At 42.2% G+C, this 23560-nt stretch overlaps 2 protein-coding genes across 10 annotated transcripts in view; one reads left to right on the top strand and one right to left on the bottom strand.

The window, feature by feature from the left end:
- Window positions 1–861, bottom strand: part of LOC127579012 (serine/threonine-protein kinase Sgk2-like) — a 29509-nt gene extending 28648 nt beyond the window's left edge. Inside the window, exon 1 of the mRNA XM_052031646.1 lies at window positions 759–861. The gene's annotated coding sequence lies outside the window, so the exon portion shown is untranslated. The remainder of the gene's footprint in view (window positions 1–758) is intronic.
- On the top strand, window positions 237–23145 carry slc2a10 (solute carrier family 2 member 10). 9 transcript variants are annotated; one of them, XM_052031640.1, is made up of 7 exons: window positions 237–359; window positions 918–978; window positions 4898–5041; window positions 10120–11544; window positions 13493–13615; window positions 15253–15388; window positions 18427–23145. In XM_052031640.1, exons 3-7 carry the CDS (start codon window positions 5011–5013, stop codon window positions 18515–18517), a joined length of 1806 nt encoding a protein of 601 aa, XP_051887600.1. In that variant the 5' UTR covers window positions 237–359; window positions 918–978; window positions 4898–5010; the 3' UTR covers window positions 18518–23145. The 9 variants fall into 9 exon arrangements, with proteins under 9 accessions (XP_051887600.1, XP_051887591.1, XP_051887598.1 ...); XM_052031632.1 differs by having other exon boundaries at window positions 315–359; window positions 4849–5041; XM_052031637.1 differs by having other exon boundaries at window positions 315–353; window positions 4849–5041.
- The last annotated feature ends 415 nt before the right edge of the window (window positions 23146–23560 follow it).

Consider the following 23560-nt stretch of genomic DNA (forward strand, 5'->3'; position numbering starts at 1 on the left):
ATGGGGACTTGACTTACAGGATCCCAGCGAAAAGTGCAACACGCTGGAGGGGCTGTATAACTCCCCCTCTTCAATTCCGTCCAGTGACTTGTATCCCTTCCTCGCCACAACCTGCTGGCTGACTGCCGGTAAATATTGACACATTTTACATCAGCGGTGACGACGGGACTCAATTTGCGATTCATTTGGGCAAACGGATCCCGGAGAGGTAAAGCCGGCCTCTGTCGCTCTCTCGTGGTCACAGAGCGTAGCTGCACAAACTACTTCTTAAACTCTTGCTTCCAGTTAAACTCTTTGCCACGTCGACTGGCGACGCAGAATCCCCATTTCAAGAGGCTCACATTCAGCGAAATGTAACGGTATCAATTTCCTGTTTTTCATCAAAAGTAGTCTCACGGCTTTTTATTTTGCGTTAAACGGGAGGCAAAAGTAGACAGATGTGCGAAAAAGAGCGTTTGTATTTCAGTCCATGTAACTTACCAAACATGGAAAGAGCAAGAGAGGGAAATAGTTCTTTGGAAAATGCCTTTAGGCCACGAATATTAAACAACGGAAGAAGTTAAGCTAAGAAAACCATAGATTTCGTCTTGATTGAGATTTCTGACTTATTTTAATACAATATTCCTAAAGTTCTGACATGTATGATTCTGAGGATTTGGTTATAAACTTCAGCAAACAAAACTAAATAGAAATGTTATTACTTTGGCGCACATAGCTGAACCGCGGAGGAAGAATGTTAAAAGTTCAATATCTCTCACCTGTAATGTGTGAAATACATCTGTTGCAACTGCTTACTTTCTGGGAAGGAATGGGGTTAGAATGCTGTTTGGACCAACGCAGCAACAATATAGACAAGATAAAATTTTGTGAATGGTTACACTGCATGAGAATTATTTGGTATTACTCCCTGATGTCAGGTGCTTTTGCCGGTCGAATTTGCTTTGGACCAGTGGATGAACATTTAACAAGAAACATCAGGTACGCAGGGGGAATGTACAAATCAGACCACTTCTGATATCCCGCCAGTTTTAATCTTGCTTGAAGTCTATCGGGATTCCCACCCTTGCTCCTGTTACTCAATTATCTCTCAGTTTATTCTGATGGAGCACATTTGCACGAATACCAACTAACGCTTTGACCCAATGGTTTTCCTTGGGTATGAGCCTAGACAGTAAGTGTTAATGGGCTGGTGAACCAAGGAGGGCATCACAGTCAAGCTCAGGCTTGTTATGGTGTTGAATCCTATGACATGGCTGCCACCTCTGCACTGGGCTCCAGGGATCAGATGGAGCTTAATTAACTATTTATCTCAGAGTGAAACATTGTCAGGCTTCAAAATTGGATACACTGGGTTTCTGCAAGCAGAAATGCAAAATTACATTATTTTAATGTACAAGTGCAGGGGAAATCTCCCTGATGCAGTAATGTTCTTTTACTTAGAATGGACAGTGCTAGAAATGGGCGTGAAGATCACAATGCACAATTAAATCACGCTTGTATGATCCAATTCCTACTCCCATCATATTTGTCATGATTGCACTATCCAGTCAAGGCTAAACCCATTATTTATTGTCCTTGGGGCTTAGTACTGCCTGAAGCCATGAACAATGTGCTGCAGTAACTCTGCGGCTTGAGCAGCATCTGTGGGAGGGAAGCAATTGTCGACGTTTTGGGTTGAAACCCTGCATCAGAACGTTCCTCTCCCCCCACAGATGCTGCTCGACCCGCTGAGTTCCTCCAGCAGATTGTTTGTTGCTCCAGATTCCAGCATCTGCAGTCTCTTGTGTGTGCCCTGACTGCACCTGCACCTCTCATTGATTAGGTACTCCTTGCCTCTGGCACTAGTTGCAGTCATTCCAAAGGTTTGGGGAGGTTGCTGGTAGAATAGATGGAGCACAGAAGAAAGTGGGCAATCTTATCTTCTGATGGGATTCTGGAACTTTTGGTGGGCGAGGTTTGAGAGAAGGAGAGAGGACCACGAAGTCATCCAGGTCCATCATCGAGGAACTGTGGGAGCTATGTCAAAGGTCAATGCTAGGAGTGAAATGCCCAGCACTTGGACAAAGTGTGTCAAAAAAAATGAATGACCTCAGAGGCATGGTCAAGGTCAGTGACTGCCTTGTCAAATTCATGTCTGACAACCAGTGGTATAGTCTCACACTTTGCGAAATGCGGTACACCCCCATCTCAATCGCTATCAATCAAGACTCCTATCTAACATTCATAGCCTCTATCATAATCTCTCCACTATTCCAAACCATGTACCAGCATCTCACAGCCTCCATACACTGCCAATTATTCAAACATGACAGGGACATCTTGTAGGAAAATGGCAACATAATAACTGACACACTTTCCTTTCTCGTGTAGGGCAAGGGATGAGACAATTGATGACAATAGCCACAGATAGACAGGAGACATGTGTCCATCAACTCAACAGTCCAGTCTCATAGTTCCCATATTTTGTTAAAGTGTAGAAGGAAGACATCGAGCTCTCATTCCCATTCAGACCCATTCCCCCACACCTTCCTACGACTTATTCTCTCTCCCATGTCCGTCAGCTCTCCTCTTGATCTTCCCGCCACCCACCAACACAATAGGGACATTTACAGTAACTAATTAGCCTACCACTGTGGGATAATGGAGGCTAGAAAATCTCACTCGGTGGGATATTGAAGCTGCAATATTTCATATGTTGAGAGATGAAGGTAGGATAGATTCTACACTTAAGTGATGGAGCTTGTTAAATCTCTAGCTCATTCTCCTTGTTAGGTTTCTACTGCCACAGTAACAGTAGAAATTGAGTAGAAATTGTATTGATTAATGTGAGGAAAGAAAGAGGAAAAACAATTTGAGGTAAAACAACATCGACAATTCTTTTCCTACTACGCTGAGTTCCTCTAGCAGATTGTTTGTTGCTCCAGATATCAGCATCTGCAGTCTCTTGTGTCTCTAGCCTACCACTGTATCTTTGGTATGTTGGAAGAAACAGAAGAAATCCACATAGTTGCTGGAAAATCTGTGCAAACTCCCCACAAACAGTGCCCTAGGTCGGTATCGAACCTGGGCTGCTTGAGCTATGCAGCGGCACCTCTGACTGCTGCACTACTGTGCCACCCTATGTTGGTTCAGCTGCCACAGAACCTGTGACCAGGAGCAGCAGAGGTCATTGAAGGTATAAGTTCACATCAAATCTCCTGTTTTACACATTCCCCTCATCCTGCTGTCTCTCCTGAGGGTTAAAGATGGTGCAAGGAAATGCCTTTTAGTGGTGCAGTTCTGGTCACTTAGCTATAGAAAGGATGTCATTAAGCTTGATAGGGGTGCAGAGAAAAATCGCAAGGATGTTATTGGGTCTGGGGGACTTGAGGAGAGACTGGACAGGCTGGGGCTTTTTTCCCTGGAGCGCAGGAGGCTGAGAGGTGACCTGATAAAATCATGAGCGGCGTAGATAAGGTGAATGGTCACAGTCTTTTTCCCAGGGTAGGGCAGGACTAAAACTAGGGGGCATAGATTTGAGACAGGAAAAATTTAGACCAGAGGGGCAACTTTTTCACACAGAGGATGGTGGGTATGTGGAATGAGCTGCCAGATGAAGCTGTAGATGTGAATCCAATTATAACACGTAAAAGACATTTGGATAGGTTCATGCATAGGAACGGTTTAGGGGGATACAGGCAAATGGGACTAGCTCAGGTAGGTGACTTGGTCGGCATTGATGAGTTGGGCTGAAGGGCCTGTTTCCCTTCTGTAAAATACTATGCAATAAACTAACAATGCTATATAAAAATAACTATGACAATAGGAGGGTTCCAAGTTTCACTCAAATTATTTTATCTCCTTTCCTCACATTAATCAAAACACCTGTGTTACTGTGGCAGTAGGAATTTAACAAGGAGAATGAACTAGAGATTACCAAGCTCCATTACTCAATGTAGGATCTGTCCTACCTCCAACACTCAATGTATGAAATATTGCAGCTTCAGTATCCCACTGTGTGAGATTTTGTAGCCTCCATTATCCCACAGTGTGAGATATTCCAGCTTCAGTGTCCCACCATGAGATATTTTTCAAGCTTTTGCCTCCTACTGTGAGAACCTTCAGCCTCAATTCCTAGCGTTTGAGATACTCCAGGCTCTCAATTTTCCCTCCGTTATTTATGGCTCAGCATGTGTATTATTTCTCATCCACCAAATTTATGAGAAAAGTGATGCTGATTTGTACACTAACAATAACTTTAAAGTAAGAATTCAGTGCTGTTTTACATCAAAATGTTTTACTAACCTCCAGGGAGTTTGCTGTCAATCGTGGACGAAATCAGTATTGATGAATGATCATTATTAGGTATTTTCTCTTTAAAATGAAATGACCAAATAAATCAAACTTTACGCTGGATTGGTCCATGTATTTGCTTTTGGTTTCTATGGAAACTGTACCCTTAGCATCCAGTAAAAGCAGGTGAGGTTGGACACTTTGATGTTACAATGTGTACTGATCCCACTGCCTGTAATGAAGTTCATGCATATCACATTGCTTTAATAATTTGCTGTGCTTTTTTGTCCTCAGTAGGTCTTAATGAAACTCTGATTAATGAATGCGTTAGTTGCCTTGACGACAAATCTCCTTGATGTTCCTCGAGTGGTTTTCTAGTGGTTCACATTATGTCACATGCCAATCTTCATTCTTTCTTCCTGCTGTGGAACAGCTGCTAGTAAGGGCAACATGTTAAGATAATGCAGATTAGTAAGGATTGTCTGTACTTTCAATAGGGCAATCTGCACTGATTCCAAGTACTAGCAATGAAAAAGTCTTCGATTTGAAATGTTAACTCTGTTTCTCTTTCCACAGATGCTGTCTGATCTGTGGAGTGTTTCCAACATTTGCCATTTCTTTTCAGATTTTCATCATTCCAGAGTTTTGATTTTAATTAATGGTATGTGAACAGCTGATCTGTTTGCAGAGAAAGATCAAAGGCTCTGGAGAAACCATGCCGCTTAAATATTTGTTGGGATGAAGTGGTGCTGCTCTCGTCGAGAGATGGGTGAGTGGAGTATTTTTCACTGAGTTGTTTCCCAGTTTGAACATAGAACACTACAGCACAGTACAGGCCCTTTGGCCCACGATGTTGTGCTGACATTTTATCCTGCTCTAAGGTCTATCTAACCCTTCCCTCCCGCATGGCCCTCCATTTCTCTATCATTCATGTGGCTATCTAAGAGTTTCTTAAATGCGCCTAATGTATCTGCCCTCACAACCTCTGCCAGCAGTGTGTTCCATGCACCCACCGCTCTCTGTGTAAAAAAACTTACCCCTGACATCCCCCTTATACCTTCCTCCACTCACCTTAAAATTATATCCCCTCACGTTAGCCATTTTCACCCTTGGAAGAAGTCTCTGACTGTCCACTCGATCTATGCCTCTTATCATCTTGTACACCTCTATCAAGTCACCTCTCATCCTCCTTTTCTCCAAAGAGAAAAGCCTTAGCTCACTCAACCTATCCTCATAAGACATGCATTCCAATCCAGGCAGCATCCTGTTAAGTCTCCTCTGCACCCTCTCTAAAGCTTCCACATCCTTCCTATAATGAGGCGACCAGAACTGAAGACAATGGTTTGATTTTGTTAAATTTCAAGGTATGTTTTGTGTGTACCTAACAATAGATCCATACTTTGCTTTCCTTGTTAGTAAATGAAGAGGAGCAGGTTGTTTATGCTTTTGATTCTTGAGTGTTAGTAAGGTTATTTTAGGGTTTATTACTGCTGATGTGCTTCTTTGGGAAATCTCACCTGTTTTCCACAAGGAGTGAAGGATATGATCTGTCCAATGAAAGAAGCAGAGGAAGAAATACTCAGGACATCAGGCAACATCTGTGTTGAGAGGAAAGGTTAACATTTCACATCAAAGGCCTTTCTGGTCTGGTTCTGGTTGTACTGTGATGTTTGCCTCATCTCCTGACTTTCTCTGTCCACAAGTCACAAGTCAGATCCTCTACTGAAGACACAGGTGCTGGAATCTGGAGTGACAAACAAACTGCTGGAGGAACTCAGTGGGTCAGGCAGGGGGGAAATTGGATAGTCAACGTCCTGGATCGAGACCCTGCATCTGGATTAGGTTTCGTTCCACATTTCAGTCTAGATGAAGGGTCTTGACCCAAAACATCGACTGTCCATTTCCCTCCACGGATGTTGCCGGATCCATGGAGTTGCCCCAACAACACTGAGGATCCTCGACATCATTTGGGACAAAGCAGCCCACTTAATTGGCATCCCATCCATCACTGAACACTTACATTCCTTCCAGCACCAGTGCACCCTGGCTGTAGTGTGCATAATTTACAAAATGAACTGTGCCAGATCATCAAGGTTGTTGAAGCACCTTCCAAATCCTTGACCTCTAAACTTCGAGCATACAAGGACAGTAGGTGCATTGGAACTCCAGTGTGTTTTCTCCAGTTATGGACATTCCTTCATCATTGCCATGTCGGAATACTGGAATACCCTACCTAACAGTGCTATAGGAGTACTTTAACCTCAGCAGTTCAGAAGGACAGCTGTTCACTACCTCCTCAATGGCAGTTAGGAATGAGCAATAAATGCTAGTCATGTCAATGATGTCATAGAGTTATACAGCATGGAGCAGGCCCTTTGGCCCAACTTGTCCATGCTGACAATGGTGCCCACCAAGCTAGTTCCCTTTGCCTGCGTTATTCCCATATCCCTCTAAGCCCCTCCTATCTGTGTACTTATCCAAATGTCTTTTGTATGTTGTGATGTCAAGATCTCTCAATGAAAAAAGAAGTGATGTTTGCACTCTGTACAATTCAAACAAACAGCACCTAACTTAAGTGTGGCAAAATGCCAGTGCCTGTGGCTGTGGCTGGTGTTGTCTCTCCCGGAGCAGAGAGAGTGAACCTTGACAGGTGCTCACATTTGGTTATGGGGACTCCATTGAGAAAGGTGACAGCTGCTCACATTGGTCTCTGGTTTGCTTTAGAGGTGAGGTAGACAGTGACTAATTTTATGCCAACATTGAGTTTTTCAGGAGTGACAGTGAAGCACATGTTGGGTGGCAGCATCTCCTGCTACTGATCCTGTTTCCTTGTGGTTACTGAAATGGAAGGCTTTATGAAGCATGGAGATATTTTTCCATTGGTTCCTCAGGTCTTCCATGCCAAGAACTCCAGCACACGGAACTAGATTAGGGCCCACTGGTTTGAAGGAGAGTAGCCAGAAGCTCACAGTGCAACTTGCCTATGTCCAATAGGTTCTTCAGATTGTGACACCCGTTCCAGTGCAGTAGGTATACATCTTCCTATTACAGACGATCATACAACACAGTTCTGCCCCTGTACTCTGCTGATGTTATGGACTGGGTGCAGGTCAATGGGATTAGCGGAATAAAGTTTCGGCACAGACTAGAAGGGCCGAATGGCCTGTTTTCTGTGCTGTAGTGTTCTATGGTTCTATGTTGCAAATTGGGATCTCATTGTTCTTTGGTATTAAGATGAACTGCTGATCTCTCAATCTACCTCGTCATGGCCCTTGCACTTTATTTGTCTAGCTGCACTATACTTTCTCTGTAACTGTAACACTACATGCTGCATTCTGTGTTTTTTGTACCTTTTGTGCTACCATAATGTACTTGTATATGGAATGATCTGTCTAGATGGCACGCAAACAAAAGCTTTTCACTGTATCTTGGTACATGTGACAATAATAAACCAATTACCAATTTGTCAGTAATTGAGTCAGAGTGAATGGAAAGGATATCATTAGGTACTATTGTCAAGGCCCAGGGGAACTGTGCTCTGGCAGACAGAGCAATGAATGGAAGAAAAGTATCTCGGGAGAAGTTAACCAACTTCCATCAATGATTCCACCACCAGCCCATCCCTAGTTCCAGGTGATGTATGTTACTCCGCACTATCTTTCTGCTTCACTGGGCACTGCCTTTCAGAAATGCCCCACACACAGTTATTTCTGCCAGTATTGTGCAGCACAGTCTGACTGTTGTGGCCAACTTCTCAGAGGGAGGCAGGGAGCAGTCTCGCCACCTGCTTGTGCCTGATGCTAGACTGATTGATGAATGGCTCAGTCTAGGCATAAGTTGCCACCCTGATGCCTGGGTTATACAAGAGCATCATGAGTCACTGTTACAGTCCACAAGACAAAGTCACCCCGCAACCAGCAAATGGAGCAGTCCTGATCTCGGAAAAACTTGGCAAGGTTCAATTGGTTAAGGAATTCATGAATCACAGTGCTCCTGGGAGAGCTGACATTATCATGCAGATTCCTTTATTGGTGGGATTCCAACAATGTTTTGGTTATATGGTCTGATTCATATCAGCTGTGGTGCTCATATGACTGATGTTTTACGACTTTTGTGACTCTTCCCAGTGCTATTCTCTTTAGGCCTGAAAGCTGCCAGTGGCAGAGAAATCTGTTGCTCCCTTGAATGGTAGAGGGTCCCTGATTACTGCCCCATTAACTTGTTGTTCAGGAGTGGCACAAGGTGGGAAGTTCTCTGTGGATCAGGCTCCTGCTCCTAATGTTCTTTTGATCCACCTCAGTCTTTGTTTTTTTAAGGACAGGCAGCTGATTTTTATTTTTGCATTGGTTGCACAGGGGCTAATTGAAGTTAACTGATGGAATGTGCTATGAAACTTTTGCTTTTGTTTCTTCCTCTGCTTCCTTCAATATTGTAGGGCGGCATTCAAAAAGCAGGGATTGCATCTATAAAGCATTCAAGCTTGAAGTTGTCCTGAGTCCCTTTACAGCTGCCGTAGGAAGCATGGTAGCCAATTTTTGCACTGCAAGTTAGTGTCATAGTATCATAGATAATACAGTACAGAAACAGGCCCTTCAGCCCAACTGGTCCATGCTGACCAAGATTCCCACTCCGAATATCAATGAAATAAGGACCACATATTCTGTAGGACAGAACCCTAATGTTGATTGAGGACCAATTTCAGCTAATACATTGGGAATAACTCCCCCTGCTAATCTTCAGTAAAGCATTGGGAACTTTTGTATCCACAGGGGCAGAGGAGGTCTCAGTTTAACATCAGAGCCAAAAGACAACTCCTGCGACAATGCAGCACTCCTTTGGTACAGCCAGGGGTTTTGTAGTCAACCCTTGATTGAACACAAAACCCGCTGACTCAGAAGCCAAGAGCCCTATAATCTGAACCACAGCTGCTGCTTCAGTTTCAACAGTATACTTATAATGTCTACGTATATGCATGGAACTATAACTAGACCTCTGTTACTAGGAGGTCAATCACATGATCCCATGGAAAATGATGACTGTTCGTCATTAAGAATATGGATTAGATCTTAATTTGCATTATTAATGATAAATTATTAGTTAGTTACAAGTAAGCTTATAACATTGATAAATTATTTTTCCATTCTGCGATTGTAGGCAAATGTTTTGGTTTGTTATACCTTGAAGTGTACTTCCACAGTCCTTTGTGGCATTGAAGCAGTTCATGCTCCCTGGCTCTTTCAATGTCCATTTGTTCTTATTTCCTAACATCTAGAAATGATTTAATGGTTTGAGCAGTTTCATTAGGGAAAGGGAATCTCTTGAGTCCAGAGAACCAAAGCACAAAAAGAATCCAGATTCTCTAACAATCAGTGAACCTGTAAACCCAATCTAACCTGAACTGTGCCCTTTAGACATCTAGGTTTGACCCATAATATCAATGGAAAAAGCTTTTGTTCCATGACGATAATGAAAATCATCTCTAATTATGTGTCTTAGTTTCCCAATCTTACTGAAAATTGTATGGCAGTGCACACTGCTACATGGTGATCACTTCCTTCTATTTGAACAGCACTTATCCCTCAACCACTGTTATGTTTGACCTTCATTAGACCATATGCTGGGCTTTGCCCATGAATAATCACTGGAAATCAACCACTTCTCTTATTCTAGTTACTCTGGCAATAGGTTAACATTGGTACTTTAAGTGACCTCCTAAGGTTCTTTGCATCTTCTCAAGGACTGTTGTGATGCAGGTCCAGGCATAACCACATTAATTCTCAGTGACTACCTGTTCATTTCTTTAGACCTGAGGTTGAACATATTGTAAATACTTGTTTTACATTTCAGACCAACTTTCGTCTGTCCTGTTGCTGTCATCAACAGTGGCCTTCCTCGGTGGACTGACTTTTGGGTATGAATTGGGAATCATCTCTGGTGCTTTACTGCAACTCCAGGAGGTCTTCAGCCTTAGTTGTTTGCAGCAAGAAATCCTGGTCAGCGCCCTTCTCTTTGGAGCTCTCTTTGCCTCATTGGTTGGAGGGATAATGATTGATCACTATGGACGGAGAAACTCAATCATTCTGAGCGTGGGATTGGTGTGCATTGGAAGCATTATCCTATTACTGTCCTCTTCATTCACACTGCTAGTGAGTGGTCGGATAGCCATTGGATTTGCCTTATCCATTTCTTCTACTGCGTGTTGTATATTTGTTTCTGAGATGGTCTGGCCCCATCAAAGAGGGATGTTGGTGTCACTTTATGAGGTAGGCATTACAGTTGGCATCTTGAGTGCCTATGCACTAAATTACCTTTGGTCAGATGTACGGAATGGATGGAAGTACATGTTTGGCTTGGCCATTGGCCCGGCAGTTCTGCAGGGAATCTGCATCCTCTTCCTTCCCTCAAGCTATCAGAAGGTCGAAAGCCAAGTTGACGATTCACAGAAAATTCTGTTGCAGCTACACAACGGGGAGCACGACAGTCCTGACTCAGAGGATGTTAGTTCGACTCAGGCATCCCAGCGCCAGTACCGATTCCTTGATTTGTTTCGGGCCAGAGACAACATGAGGGCCCGATTGCTGGTGGCACTGGGTCTAGTGCTCTCTCAGCAGTTGACAGGACAACCCAATGTGCTATACTATGCTTCAACCATTTTTAAATCGGTGGGATTTCAGAGTAATGATTCAGCGGTCCTGGCTTCTGTAGGATTGGGAATAGTAAAGGTCATTACGACGTTGGTAGCCATGGTATGCGCTGACAAAGTTGGGAGGCGAACACTACTCCTTGGTGGCTGCTTAGTAATGTCCATTTCAGTCACTGTGATTGCATTCACCAGCCAGACCATTACAATGGAACTGCACAAGACTTGCAGAATCAAAACTCAGGCCAATGAATCAGACTACCTGGTAAACTCCAGTGGAACTGTCTCCAAGCCAATTATTTGGAAAACAAATCTAACATTCACCAATGAGAGGTTTCTGAACATGAGTCATAATTCATCCTTATCTGTCCAGGACAAACAACATTTAACACTTGATGTGCAGAAGGGTAACACTCTGGTCAGTGAGCAGACAATTCAATTTCCCAGTGTTATGGGCTTACTGAGTACTCCAAGCAATTTGGATAAAGGACTCCATTCAAGGAAAACAAGGAATCATGACATACAAATGCCCAAAAACTCTCTTCAAACCTCCAAACATTTGGCTTTAAATTGGATTACACTGCTTAGCATGATGGCCTTTGTCAGTGCTTATTCAATTGGATTTGGTCCAAGTAAGTATGGTTGTATTTCTGACGTTTTATGGTTAAGAGCCAGTGTTGATAAGTTGCAGTGTACAGCCTACAAAGCAGGGAGAGAATGATTATAACACACATTAGAGATAAGAAGGTTAGAACCAGGAGCCGGAACAGGCCATATGGTATGTGTGCTTTGACATACTTAAAACACACTTCCACTCGACCGCCATATCCTTTCATTCCCTTAGTGTCCAAAAGTCTGTCCATTTCAGCTCTGAGTATACTCAGGGATTAAGTAAGACTGCTTCTGGGGCAGAGAGTTCCAAAGGTTTACAACCCTCAACGCAAAGAAATTTCTCCACATCTCAGTCCTGTGTGGCTAACCCTTTGCCCTGAGACCATGCCCTTTAGCTTCAGACATTACAATCAGAGGAAGTAGTCTCACTTCTGCCAATCCCCTTTGGAATTTTAAATGCTTCAGTATAATCATCTCTCTGTATTTAAATTCCAATTAGTATTGGCCAATGTTAGTCAATCTCTTCAGAAAGGTCATCCCAGAAATTGGTCGAGTAAATCTCTGCTGCATGCTCTTTGGCAAGTATTATTGGGTATAGAGACCAAAACAGCAGGCAGACCTCCAGATGTGGATAACAGGGTCCCTTAAAGTGGAAAATATACAGAAGGACTATTAGCTGATGATGAACTCAAGCAACCTACAGTCTAGTTATACCACTGGCGATTCATAGTATTAATTTAAGATTGAGGGCTCCTGGTGCAACCAGCATTTATTGTCATTTTTAATTGTTTTTTGAATGACTTGCAATGTAATTTCAGTGTATTCAGGAGTGAAGCACATTGCTGTCGAACTGGAATCACATAAAGGCCAGACCAAAAGGGATGGCAGATGTTCCTTAATCATTGAAAGTTTACAACACAGAAGGAGCAATTGACTCATTGAGTCTGTGTTGGGTAAACTAAAACTACCCAAACTAGAACCACCTTCCAGTACTTTGTCAATAGCCCTGTAGGTCACCTTTTCAAACACACTCTTTAAGTGTGATGAGGTTTTCTGCCTCTATCACCCATTAAGGCTAGGAGTTCTAGACCCTTACCAACCTTTGGGTGAAAAAATGTTTCCTCAGCTCTCCTTTAATCCTTTGACTAATTACTCCAAATGTATGTTCCCTGGTTTTTGACTCCTATTAATTCTTTTTTGGCATGTTATACACCTTGGTTAAGACTTCCCTCAGTCTTGTCCAGTACAACAATTGCAGCTTATCCAATTTTACCTTGTAGTTAAAATGCAAAATCTTTGTAAATCTCCTCTAAGATATTAGAAACTCACTTTGAGCTTTGTGTTCACCAGGTAGATCCATAGTCACGTTTACTGATGCTATCTTCTCAATTCATGAGCCCAGATCCCTATATAGGAGGAAGGGAATTTAGGTTCAGTTAATTAAATGAATCTGGAATTTTGGTTGGAAACATAGGCTGGCAATTCTCTACCCCTGGTTCATGAATCCAATTTGTGGACTTGCCCAGGTTTGGAACCCGAAGGTGTTTTGCTCATAACAAGTTGTATGTGTGTTAATGTTGCAAATCAAAACAAAAAGTGGCAAGTGCAATTTATAAGTCGCTGCACTGCTGGTCATTCCCAGATATGGTGTAGATGGGAAAGGGGCAGCAGAAATAAGGGAAAAGGGCACAGATGGAATATCTGAACTGCATTTGGTGGACAGTAGTTTGCTAGTCTCTCCCGAGTCACAACTTCCAAAGCTACAAAAAAAATAAAATGTGAATCTTTTCAAAAATATAAACAGCTTTGCTTTGTCCATTTCAATGACATTTCAATCCACAAACTAACTATAAATAAGTAATTCAAGACTGCTGATCAATTGTTCCTGCATTGCCTGATCATTAACTCTTCATGTCATCTGGTAGCAACAATGCCAAATTCTTAACACAAAATGGTCTAATTTTTTAGTGACTTGGTTGGTTCTGAGTGAGATATTCCCCACTGGAATAAGAGGTCGAGCATTTGCATTCTCAACTAGCTTCAACTGGGCGGCGAACCTAATCGTCACAGTGACGTTCCTGGATGTTATTGGTGAGTGGATTTTAGATTGGGCCTTCCTCTGTCAAAATGTCTCAGAAGTACTTACACAGAGTGGATTGACGAATCTCAGCAACTGCTTAGCAAATCAGTAGTTTAGTGCTTGGTCCAGGTCCATGCTTCAAGGTGGTGATGATGGGTGGATGTGTCCCATTTAGTTGATGCCACTGGTGAAGGTAAGCCATGGGCTCCACAAAGGGCATGCGTGGGTGGGGAGATTTATTATTAGGTATGTTATTATTAGGCATATTAACCTACACATATAAAGGATATGTGTCTTCAAAAATGGCACATGATTCTTACCTCTGTCCTCCTGAATGCCTGTCAAGAATCACTTTCCAATGCTATTCATCTTCACCCATCTTCCTGAAAGCCCTATAATCTCTGGTCAGTGCCAGCCACCGTCTCTGTGCATTTTGAGATATTGTTTGGTGTAAGTGGCACCAACAAAGTGTAAGACGTTGGCATAACTTATAACCTGGCAGTCCATTGACTCATTAAATCAATGCAGAGGAAAGTTTGACTGCTGCTTGTGGATTGCCCTGCCTAACCAATTGCCCCCCCATGTGATGACGCAGCAAATCCAGTACCCCTTGTACATTGCCTTACTGAATCTACTTACCCCTCTGTATAATGCCACACTATTTCATTGCTTTGTTTACAATAGCATGTTAAATCACTACCCCTTATACTCTGCCCCACCAAATCCAGCAGAGTTTGCATGTTGTTCTACTGTCATATGCCTACCTTTCTTGCTGGTACAATTCAATAATTTCAATTCCTCAAAAACTGCTGACAGACAGTAAAACTATTGGGTGTGAAGGCAAAAAAATAGGCTGTTTCTTATTTACAAATATAAATATTAAATGTCATCATTGACAGTGGAGATTCAAGGTGTTTGCAGTCTTGATCTGTTTAGACTGGAGATACCTTGTGTAGGCAAAAGAAGAATCATCGCTTGATAGGGTATTAAGTCATTGGTTTTGTTCAGAGCTTGACAACAGTAAGAAGTCATTGGTGGTAAGTGACCCAAAGGGCAATCTTAATGTTAAAATGTATCAGCTGTGGCCCAGTTGGATGTACTCTTTCCTCTGAGTCAGAAGGTTCCAGAATTAAATCCCCCTCCATGATTTGGGTGCAGAAATCTTGACTGACACTTCAGTTCAACACTGAGGAAGTGCTGCACTGTTGGAGGTGATGACTTTTGTTTGTGATGTTAAACTGAGGACCTGCCTACTTTCTCAGGTGAATGTAAATGAACCCAAGACAATATTCTAGAGAAATGTAGGGGAATTATTCCCTGTGTCTTGGCCAGTACTGACACCTTGACTGGCATTTTTGAAGAATAATTATCCCACATCACTGTTTGTGGGAGCTGCAGTGTCTACAAATTGGCTGCTAAATTTTTTATATTGTAAGTCACTACATTTCAAAAACTGTATCTGTAAAATGCATTGGTGCTATATAAATGTAGGTTTTTTGAAAAATTGGCATCAATGAACATGATTGCAGGAAGTTCCAAAGTGTCTTACAGCTGATGAAGAACTTATTGTTGCAGTGTAATTTAGTTTTGGAAAATAATAAGAACAAATGCCAGTGCTTCACTTGCACCCATCTCTTTCTCTGTTCAGATACCATTGGACTCTCTGGGACATTCCTGTTCTATGGATTGGTGGGATTTGCTTCAGTTGCTTTTATAAGTATTTGCCTTCCTGAGACAAAGGGACAATCGCTGGAAGAAATTGACAGACTGTTCTCTGCTAGAAGGTGAATCTGTTATACATAGAAGTTTCTGTATTAATGCTATTGTGAGTGTGCCTTTAGGTAATAAAGCTATATTGGTCACATCCAGAGGCACTACCCTAGAATGCCTGCATGTTGCTATGTATCTGTCTCTTGCATCATACAGTATATAGGCTCACATTACATTACACTTCCTATATAAGGGCCTTCTGACTTGATGCAGGAGGTAGAAAGTTTTTATCCCCATGTTTCCTATGTATAGGCTCATTGCTAAATTAATCCCATTACTCTCCCTCCCTCCATCTAGGGACTGAGTTTCAAGTACACTTTTATAAACAGTTAAGTTGCTTTTACATTGTGCTAATACCCATTATTGAGATATTGGCTCCCAATGTATGAATCAGTAAAACAGCTTCAAATTGGAAATAAAGTTACTCGGAGTAACTGCTGTGAAGATCCAAGCTATTTATTACCTGGCCCTAGAAAATCACAGCAATTTTACTTGCAATGTAGCTGGCTGCACAAGATCTATGGAGTGGAAGCAAAGAGTTGCAGGCAGGATTAGAGCAGAGTAATTTCATTCCATTTTGATGCACATGGAAGACAGTTGGATGAGTTACCACTATATAACCTCTTTATATGTGCTGTACACTGGGTAAATCTTGAATAAATCTATGTAGTCCCATTATGTTGCATTACCCACACAGGAGGATACAATTTGGGATACGATTATCTAACACAATGACATTTAGTCCTGATACAAAAGCCTAGGGACTGTTATATTCAATACCATCTCCAATATTGGATAAAAGTCCACACTTCCATTGAATTTGGTTCCCCACGGAACACCCGAGGCTAGGGTAGAATTGAGGATGGGAACAATCCCACCTCATTGTATTCCTGTTGTAGGAATGACACTGACCGTTTGACTTGTATTGTTAGCTGGATTAGTTAGTTGCGGTTTTGGGGCCAGTTTTCAGGATTCAGAGGTTTTTCTTCTCATGTTATTTCAGTGGCAGCAATTTGTGGGGCATGATGAAGTTTTCTCCTGCATGATTTGAAGCTCTTAAGTAATAAAAGAAAGGATCCTAAAGCCCAAGAATAATTGGAATTGGTTTATTATTTGTCACATGTACCGAGACACAGTAAAAAGCTTTTGTTTGCGTGCCATCCAGACAGATCACTCAATACATAAGTACATTGAGGTAATAAAAAGGAAAACAGAATGCAGATTATAGTTTTACAGTTACAGAGAAAGTCAGCGCAGGTAAACAAATAAAGTGCAAGGGCCATGCTGAGGTAGAATGGGAGATCAAGAGTTCATCTTTTAGTGTATAAGAGGTCCGTTCAAGAGTCTGATAACAGCAGGATAGAAGCTGTAACTGGGATGCAGGTACATTTGGAGAGAGAGGAGGAGATATTTCTCTCTCAACCAGTTCATAAACACCCTGGAGAGGATGTCCACATCATCTCATCATATTGTTTTGATGTAGTCTCTCAAGGTAGGTGGTGAGGAACCTTAAGTGGGTTTGGACTTGAAACTCTTGATTCTAAGTAACTCATTTATAAACACAAATCTAAGTATTATGTGTAGGAATTTAAAGTTGACCACTTTTGGTGGGGCATTTTAAACTTATGCACATTGTGGATATGTATCCATATCCACATACCTGGCAGATGGAATACAGCATAGGGAAGTGTGGGGTTATGCACTTTGGTAGGATGAATAAAGGTGGAGACTATTTTCTAAATGGGGAGAAAATTCAGAAATCAGAGGTGCAGAGGGATTCGGGATTCCCTCAAGGTTAACTTGTAGGTTGAGTTGGTGGTAAGGAAGGCAAATACAATGTTGCCATTTATTTCTAGAGAATTAGAACATAAAAGCAAGGATGTAATGCTGATGCTTTATAAGGCGTTGGTCAGACCACATTTGGAATATTGTGAGCAATTTTGGGCCCCGTATCTAAGGAAGGATGTGCTGACCCTGGAGAGGGTCCAGAGGAGGTTCACAAGAATGATCCTGGGAATGAAAGGCTTAACATTGAGGAGCTTTTGATGTCCCTGGGCCTGTACTCGATGGGGTTCAGAAGGATCTCATTGAAACCTACCAGATTTTGAAAGGCCTGGCTAGAGTGGATGTGGAGAGGATGTTTCCATTAGCAGGAGAGTCTAGGATCTGAGGGCACAGCCTCAGAATAAAGGGATGTCCCTTCAAAACTGAGATGAGGAGGAATTTCTTCAGCCAGAGGGTGGTGAATCTGTGAATTCGTTGCCACAGATAGACCAAGTCGTTGAGTGTATTTAAGGCAGAGATTGATAGGTTCTTGATTAGTAAGGGGGTTATGGGGAGAAGGTGGGAGACTGGGGTTAAAAGAAAAATCAGCCATGAGTGAATGATGGAGAAGACTTGAAGGGCTGAATGGCCTCATTCTGCTCCTGTATCTTATGATCTTGTGGTCTTATACATACACACACATAGATACTCATGCTTTCATAATTTACAGTGATCATTGGGGAAACTCATACCCCCAGTGGAGCCCTCTGCTCATGCCCCTGAGTAACTTTAAAGGCATGAGGTGATCTACTGGCTGGAGGCAATGCCAAGTGTTTAACTAATCTGCATAGAACAGGTGATCCTGGTTATGATTGCTGAACCATGCTGAATAAGCTGATGTAGTTGGGAGTTGCTACGGTTAATCTCAAGGCTTCTGGGCCAGAGAGAGGTAGAGTCAGCTAGGGTTTTAATCCAGGACATGAGTAGTGAGTCACATTGTGTAGGAATCAGGTGAAGATGTGATTAAGCATAGGTGAGAAAAATAATGTTTCAAACTTGGCGAATAAGGTCACTGAGTGAGTTCCTATTCTACATTGCTCCAATCTGAACAGAGGTTTTGAAGAGAAAAGGGAAAACGTTGGTTATAAAATATTGGGTGGTTGGGATTATTGGTGTTCAGAGACTTTAATCCAGTGTTACATGTTATGTAGGAGAGATTGGAATCAAAAGTAATAATTGTCACTAAAAGCAGCATTTTATCACAAAAATGGATTATTTTGCTTTGCAGATTTTCAGAATTGAGGTGCTGCTACCTGAGTTCTGGCAGAAGAGGAGCATCTATGTGTCGTTATCACCGAGCTGGCAGTTTGCTCTTTTAGACTTCAGAGCTCACAATATTAGTTTACAGATTAAAGTGTGGTAAAGCCAACTCAAACAACTCTTTGAGATGGAATGCTGGAGCTGGATTTCAGCTGAGGGTGTTTGCTGTGATGCAGGGAGCAGCTCCTACGGGGTGGGAGGGGTGGCGGGCAGTTGTAAGGTGAGGAAACCTTAACGGCTGGGATTCCTGAATGTTCTGCAGCATGTAACAGCAGGGCTGCAGTCCACTGGTGCCATGATTGACAGCTTGGAGGCCTTTCAGGTGAGAAGCTTGCTTCATAAGGGGGGGGGGGGGGGGTCCAAGGAGGAGGTTTGTTCCAGAGGAGTGGGTGGTGAATGGCAAGTACAGAAGGGGCATGGGAGGGGTTTCAGTAGTGGGAGGGATTCCACTGCAGGCTTGTGTTCAAAGGGATAAAGTTGGTGATGGTCGTGGTATCTGATGGTGGTCAAATGGGAACGGAAGGAAGTCAGAGGTCTGGTGGTGGTCAAGAGTTGGGCTGTATGGGTGGAGTGTTAGATCCAAATAAGTCCAGGGTCTCTGATGATGGCCCAGGAATGAGAGGGGATACTGCCGGATTGGCTGGGGTGGTATCAGGGGGAGTTCAGTGGTGGGAGATGACATATCGAGGGGTCTGTATGTTTACTGGGTAAGATTTAGAGCATAGAGTAACTGCTCTGTTCCTTCTGCCCTCTAAGAAATGTTATAAAGGCACCTACCTCATGGATTCAGCCCTTTTTACCTCCTTTCAGCTGCCAGGTTTCCTAGGTCCTGGAAAACCCAGCTACTTGTGGTCAATGTCAAATGAGTGTCAAAAGAAGGCAGTTTGCCTCATGATATTTTAATGACCTGCTGGCTTCCCGTGCAAGGATTGGCTACCTATTTCTCATTTCATCTCCATTTAAATAGCAAGTGGGCAGGTTTGATCTGGGTTTGCTGCCTGTTTCAGATTTGTTCCGACCTAATCCCAGCCTCACTTGTTTTGGGAGTTAAGATTCAGCTCTTCACTGAAGCGAACACCTCAGTCCTGGAAGCACGTGCAGAACCTTGAGAGTTTTCACTCCAACTGTCTTCACATTCTAGTGCTTCCAGGATTTTCAATCAGGCACATGGTACATTGACACATGGCTGGATTGTGCTTTGATTTGTTCAGAGAGTAGCAAAGAGAATAGCAAGTATTTAACAGAATAGGTGAAAAGTGGAAGGGAGTCACCTTCCTGAGGATGAGTATTTCTTTACTGAAAAATCAGGAGCACATGCACTGGTTTAGCATTGTTGCTTTTTTGTTCTATGTTTTTTCTCTGTCACAGGTAGGTCAAGCAAAACCACTAAATGAGATTAAATAAATCTTTTCTCAGAAGTTGCTAGAGTCTTATATTTTTTAATGTTTAGTAGGATCTAAGATAGGATCTAATTTAACTTGTATATCCAGGGACCATTGTCTTTGCTTCTTTCACTGTTGTGATAGCTGGAAGTTACATTTGGATCAATTTCTGTTTTTTGTTTGTACAATGCTCCTTTTTAAATGATCTTAACCTGCAGCATTGTCCAATCTACACACATCTTCTAGGCTTTTCCCAAGGTCACTATGAATGAAGTGCGAACAAGTAGCGTGAGTTGATTGTCACTGGTTTGGTCTCCCTTCCTATTAGGAAGCATGTGGCCTCCACTTCTGGTGCCATGTGACAGGCAGGCCTTACTCAGAGCTCCTGCTGTGAGCAGTGATGGTTGTGAGTCTTTACCTCGGTACCCTGGCACAGTGTGTTGGTCCTGCAGTCTATGTATGGTATGTGCCCAGGTCCCAGAAACTGGGTTATAAATTTGCTCATAAATTGTGAAACAAGAAAAATATTAACAAGCAATATTTACTGAATCCTGTGGTTATTGAACAGGACAAGAAAGAGATATGAACTTGGACCCTTTTTTTGTCCTTTTACCACCACGCTGGTATACCTGATGTGAAGTACTGTAAAAATTATTGAATGTTCTGTTATCATGGCTTTTATTTGGGCCATTACCTGTTGATTGTACATGTTCATACCATTGTGAACAAACAAATGTAAACCAGATCCAGGTGGGGTTATTTTGCTACTGGTAATGCATTTTGGTAAATTTTACTACTTTAAAGCAATGTTCAATGGCTAATTACAATGATTTGTATCTAGCGTGATTTCACATTAGAATTATTTTATAAAATTTGTTTCTCTGATGGCAGAGGTTTGTGATGTTTGGGTTACATATTTATGATTTCTGTTTAGGAGCAAGGATTTCACTGTGATTGTTTCTACCCAGGTGAGATATTGGTAATCAAAGGCTAGAAGGGAAAAGATTAATCTATATCAGCCGAATCTATCGAAGGTTTATACATTTGTTCCATTTACAGGGCGGTAGAGTGGTGCAGTTAAGTAGAGCTACTGCCTCATGGAACCAGTAATCTGGTTTCAATCCTGACCCCATGTACTGTCTGTGTGGAGCTTGAATGTCCTCCCTGTGACCATATGGGTTTCCTCTGGGTGCTCTGGTTTCTCCCCTGAAGACATACCAGTTGGTAGGATAATTGACTACTCTAAATTGCCTCTTGTGTGCAGGTGAGTGGTAGAATTGGGGGGAGTTGATGGGAATGTGAGGAGAATAGGTTACATGGAAAATAAGGAGCAAATGGGATTGCTTTATGAGCCAGCATAGACCTGGTGGGCTGACTGGGCTCCTTCCCTGTCCTAAGGAGATGTGGAAAAGAATGGAAATGAACAAACAGGACTTGTACATTCTGCCCAAATGATGGGAGGAAAAGCAAACATACAACAGGGATGGACCTTGCCAATCCTGGATGTCCAGAATTTCTGCCTGCAATCCCCTCACATCTGCACATCTCTGTGTCAGATGCAGAGGGCTGACTTAGCTGACCCTACTCACCCTTAATCTGGGCCTCAGGGTGGAGGCACTCTCCCTGCAACTAAGTTGAGGGCAGAGCATTGTAACTTTCAGAAACATTTGAAGACACTTAAATTTGAAGTAAATAAATAAAAAGTATTAAAATGGTTAAAATAAATAAAGTTAATTCAAAACAAATAAAGCATTTTGAAATAATTATGAACATGAAATTAAAGCAAAATGATTTAGAAAACCTTCCCCTTTGCCTCAAAGTCACTATTGAAATAGGTGCAGTTTTAGACTCCACTCCATGTCAAGTTAAGTCGAGTTTATGGTTGTGTGAGATACAGGTACAGTGAAAAACTTGTAGCAGCATCACAAGCACTTAGGTTCAGACAACACACAAAACATAAATTATACATAAATTGTACAAGTTAGTGCAGAGAAAGGAAAAAAACTGTGCAAAACAAAACATTAGTGCAAAAAAAAAACCCATAATCAGAGACAATAGTAGTGCAAGAGGTGGTCCGTAGTGTTCCATTGCTGAGGTAGGGTTGAGGTTGTGCAGATTGGTTCAAGAAGCTGATGGTCGTAGGAAAGTAGCTGTTCCTGAACCCTGTGGTGTTTAACTTCAGGCTTCTTTACCTCCTGCCTGATGGTAGCAGCGAAACGAGGGCATAACCCATGTGTCTGATTGGCATAGAATTTGAAAGGTGATGGCCCCATGAGAGGAGATTTCCAGCAAGTCTGGGCTGTGCTGTTAGATTCTACGGCAAGACCAGCGATGAAGTATAGTGACAGATTTGGCCCTCAGAATCTATGAGTAAATCTGTGACTCGTAATGCGTGTGCGCAAGCCTGGGACCTAATTTTGTTTGATCAACTGAATCCTGGCAATTAAACTCAGGACTGCCAGCAGCAGCCAGCAAGCCTTGGCTCAATGCAAACATATCAGCATCTGAGAGAAGGCTCGGTGAGTGCTCTGGGTGTAATCTTTGAATAAAAGCCAGAGTTCTCTTGAGGAACTAGAGGGGAAATTTTAACTGATCACTTCAGGTCCTGGTCAATCTACTGACCCTTTTTCAAAATTATTATTTCAGCTTTTCTTTATGCATGTTTTTTCTTTTCAGTTGATAAATACAGGGATCAGAACACATCCTTTGCAACTCAGATCTGTTAGCAAGAGATGTGTTTCAATTTCCTCTAATAAATTGACAGATATCACCCAATACCTGTGTTGACACTGGACATCAATTAACACTGAACATCAGGCATTCTGGAACCTGTGTCTAACTGCCGACAGTCAGATACAGGTTCCAGAATGCCTGATGTCCAGTGTTAATTTTAATCCTAAACTGGTGCGATTTAGATTTGCCTTCATTCTTACCAAAAAAACTCCCAGGGACTTGCATTCCAGTGCAGAGGGCTGAGCCGTGCACACCATCCGCTCACAGCAGTGGAACAATTTTACAGTTCTGTAGGTGCAACTTACAAGCTGCTAAGGATCAATGTACAGAAGTGAGACTGCTTTATAAAAATTAAAAATTAGAATAGCTTGAGTGAAATCTGGCACGGCCCACCACTACATTTTTAAAATGCATCGTGTCCTGTCTGACAGATGGTACCTCCATTAGTTTCAGATTATGTTTAATTGGAACATCTGTTCAAAGCAGTTGGCTGCATATTTTCAATGATTTCTTATGGGTGGTCTCCTTATGGAGGAGGTGACGGGGAGTTGGGGGGAGGGTGTGAGGAGACATAAAAGGCCACTGTGATAGCACTGCAATTACGTATCATTTCGGGTTGGCTGAAAATCTTTTGCAAATATATATGCTTGTGCTGTGTAATAAAGGACTGCAAATCTGAGTGTTAAGGTGTTCTTTTAAAATATATTTAAGACTGGCCCAAGTGGCTGATCCATTTCCACAGCCATGAAGAGAGGAAAGTGACTTGATTTGGTTTAAGATCCTATTTCAGTTTTCTTCTGGGTGATGACTCCTCTACTGCAAATTTCTCTGTACAAAAATGTTCATTACCTCCTACCACCATTACTGAGTAATAAGTGACAGATTGCTTTCTAAGGGCCCAAAATATAGTTACAAAATATAAATGTTCTTTATTTTGGTGTTGCTTATTGTCCATGTAAATTATCTGTTTTCAAGACTGTTTCCACC

This window comes from Pristis pectinata, chromosome 16 (assembly GCF_009764475.1).
Source record: "Pristis pectinata isolate sPriPec2 chromosome 16, sPriPec2.1.pri, whole genome shotgun sequence".
NCBI lineage: Eukaryota > Metazoa > Chordata > Chondrichthyes > Rhinopristiformes > Pristidae > Pristis > Pristis pectinata.

Coding starts and splice junctions, on each gene's coding strand:
- slc2a10 (XM_052031640.1), top strand. CDS start 5,011: ATGAAGTGGTGCTGCTCTCGTCGAGAGATGG. Junction 5,042..10,119: donor CTGCTCTCGTCGAGAGATGG/GTGAGTGGAGTA, acceptor TTTACATTTCAG/ACCAACTTTCGTCTGTCCTG. Junction 15,389..18,426: donor AGACTGTTCTCTGCTAGAAG/GTGAATCTGTTA, acceptor TTTGCTTTGCAG/ATTTTCAGAATTGAGGTGCT.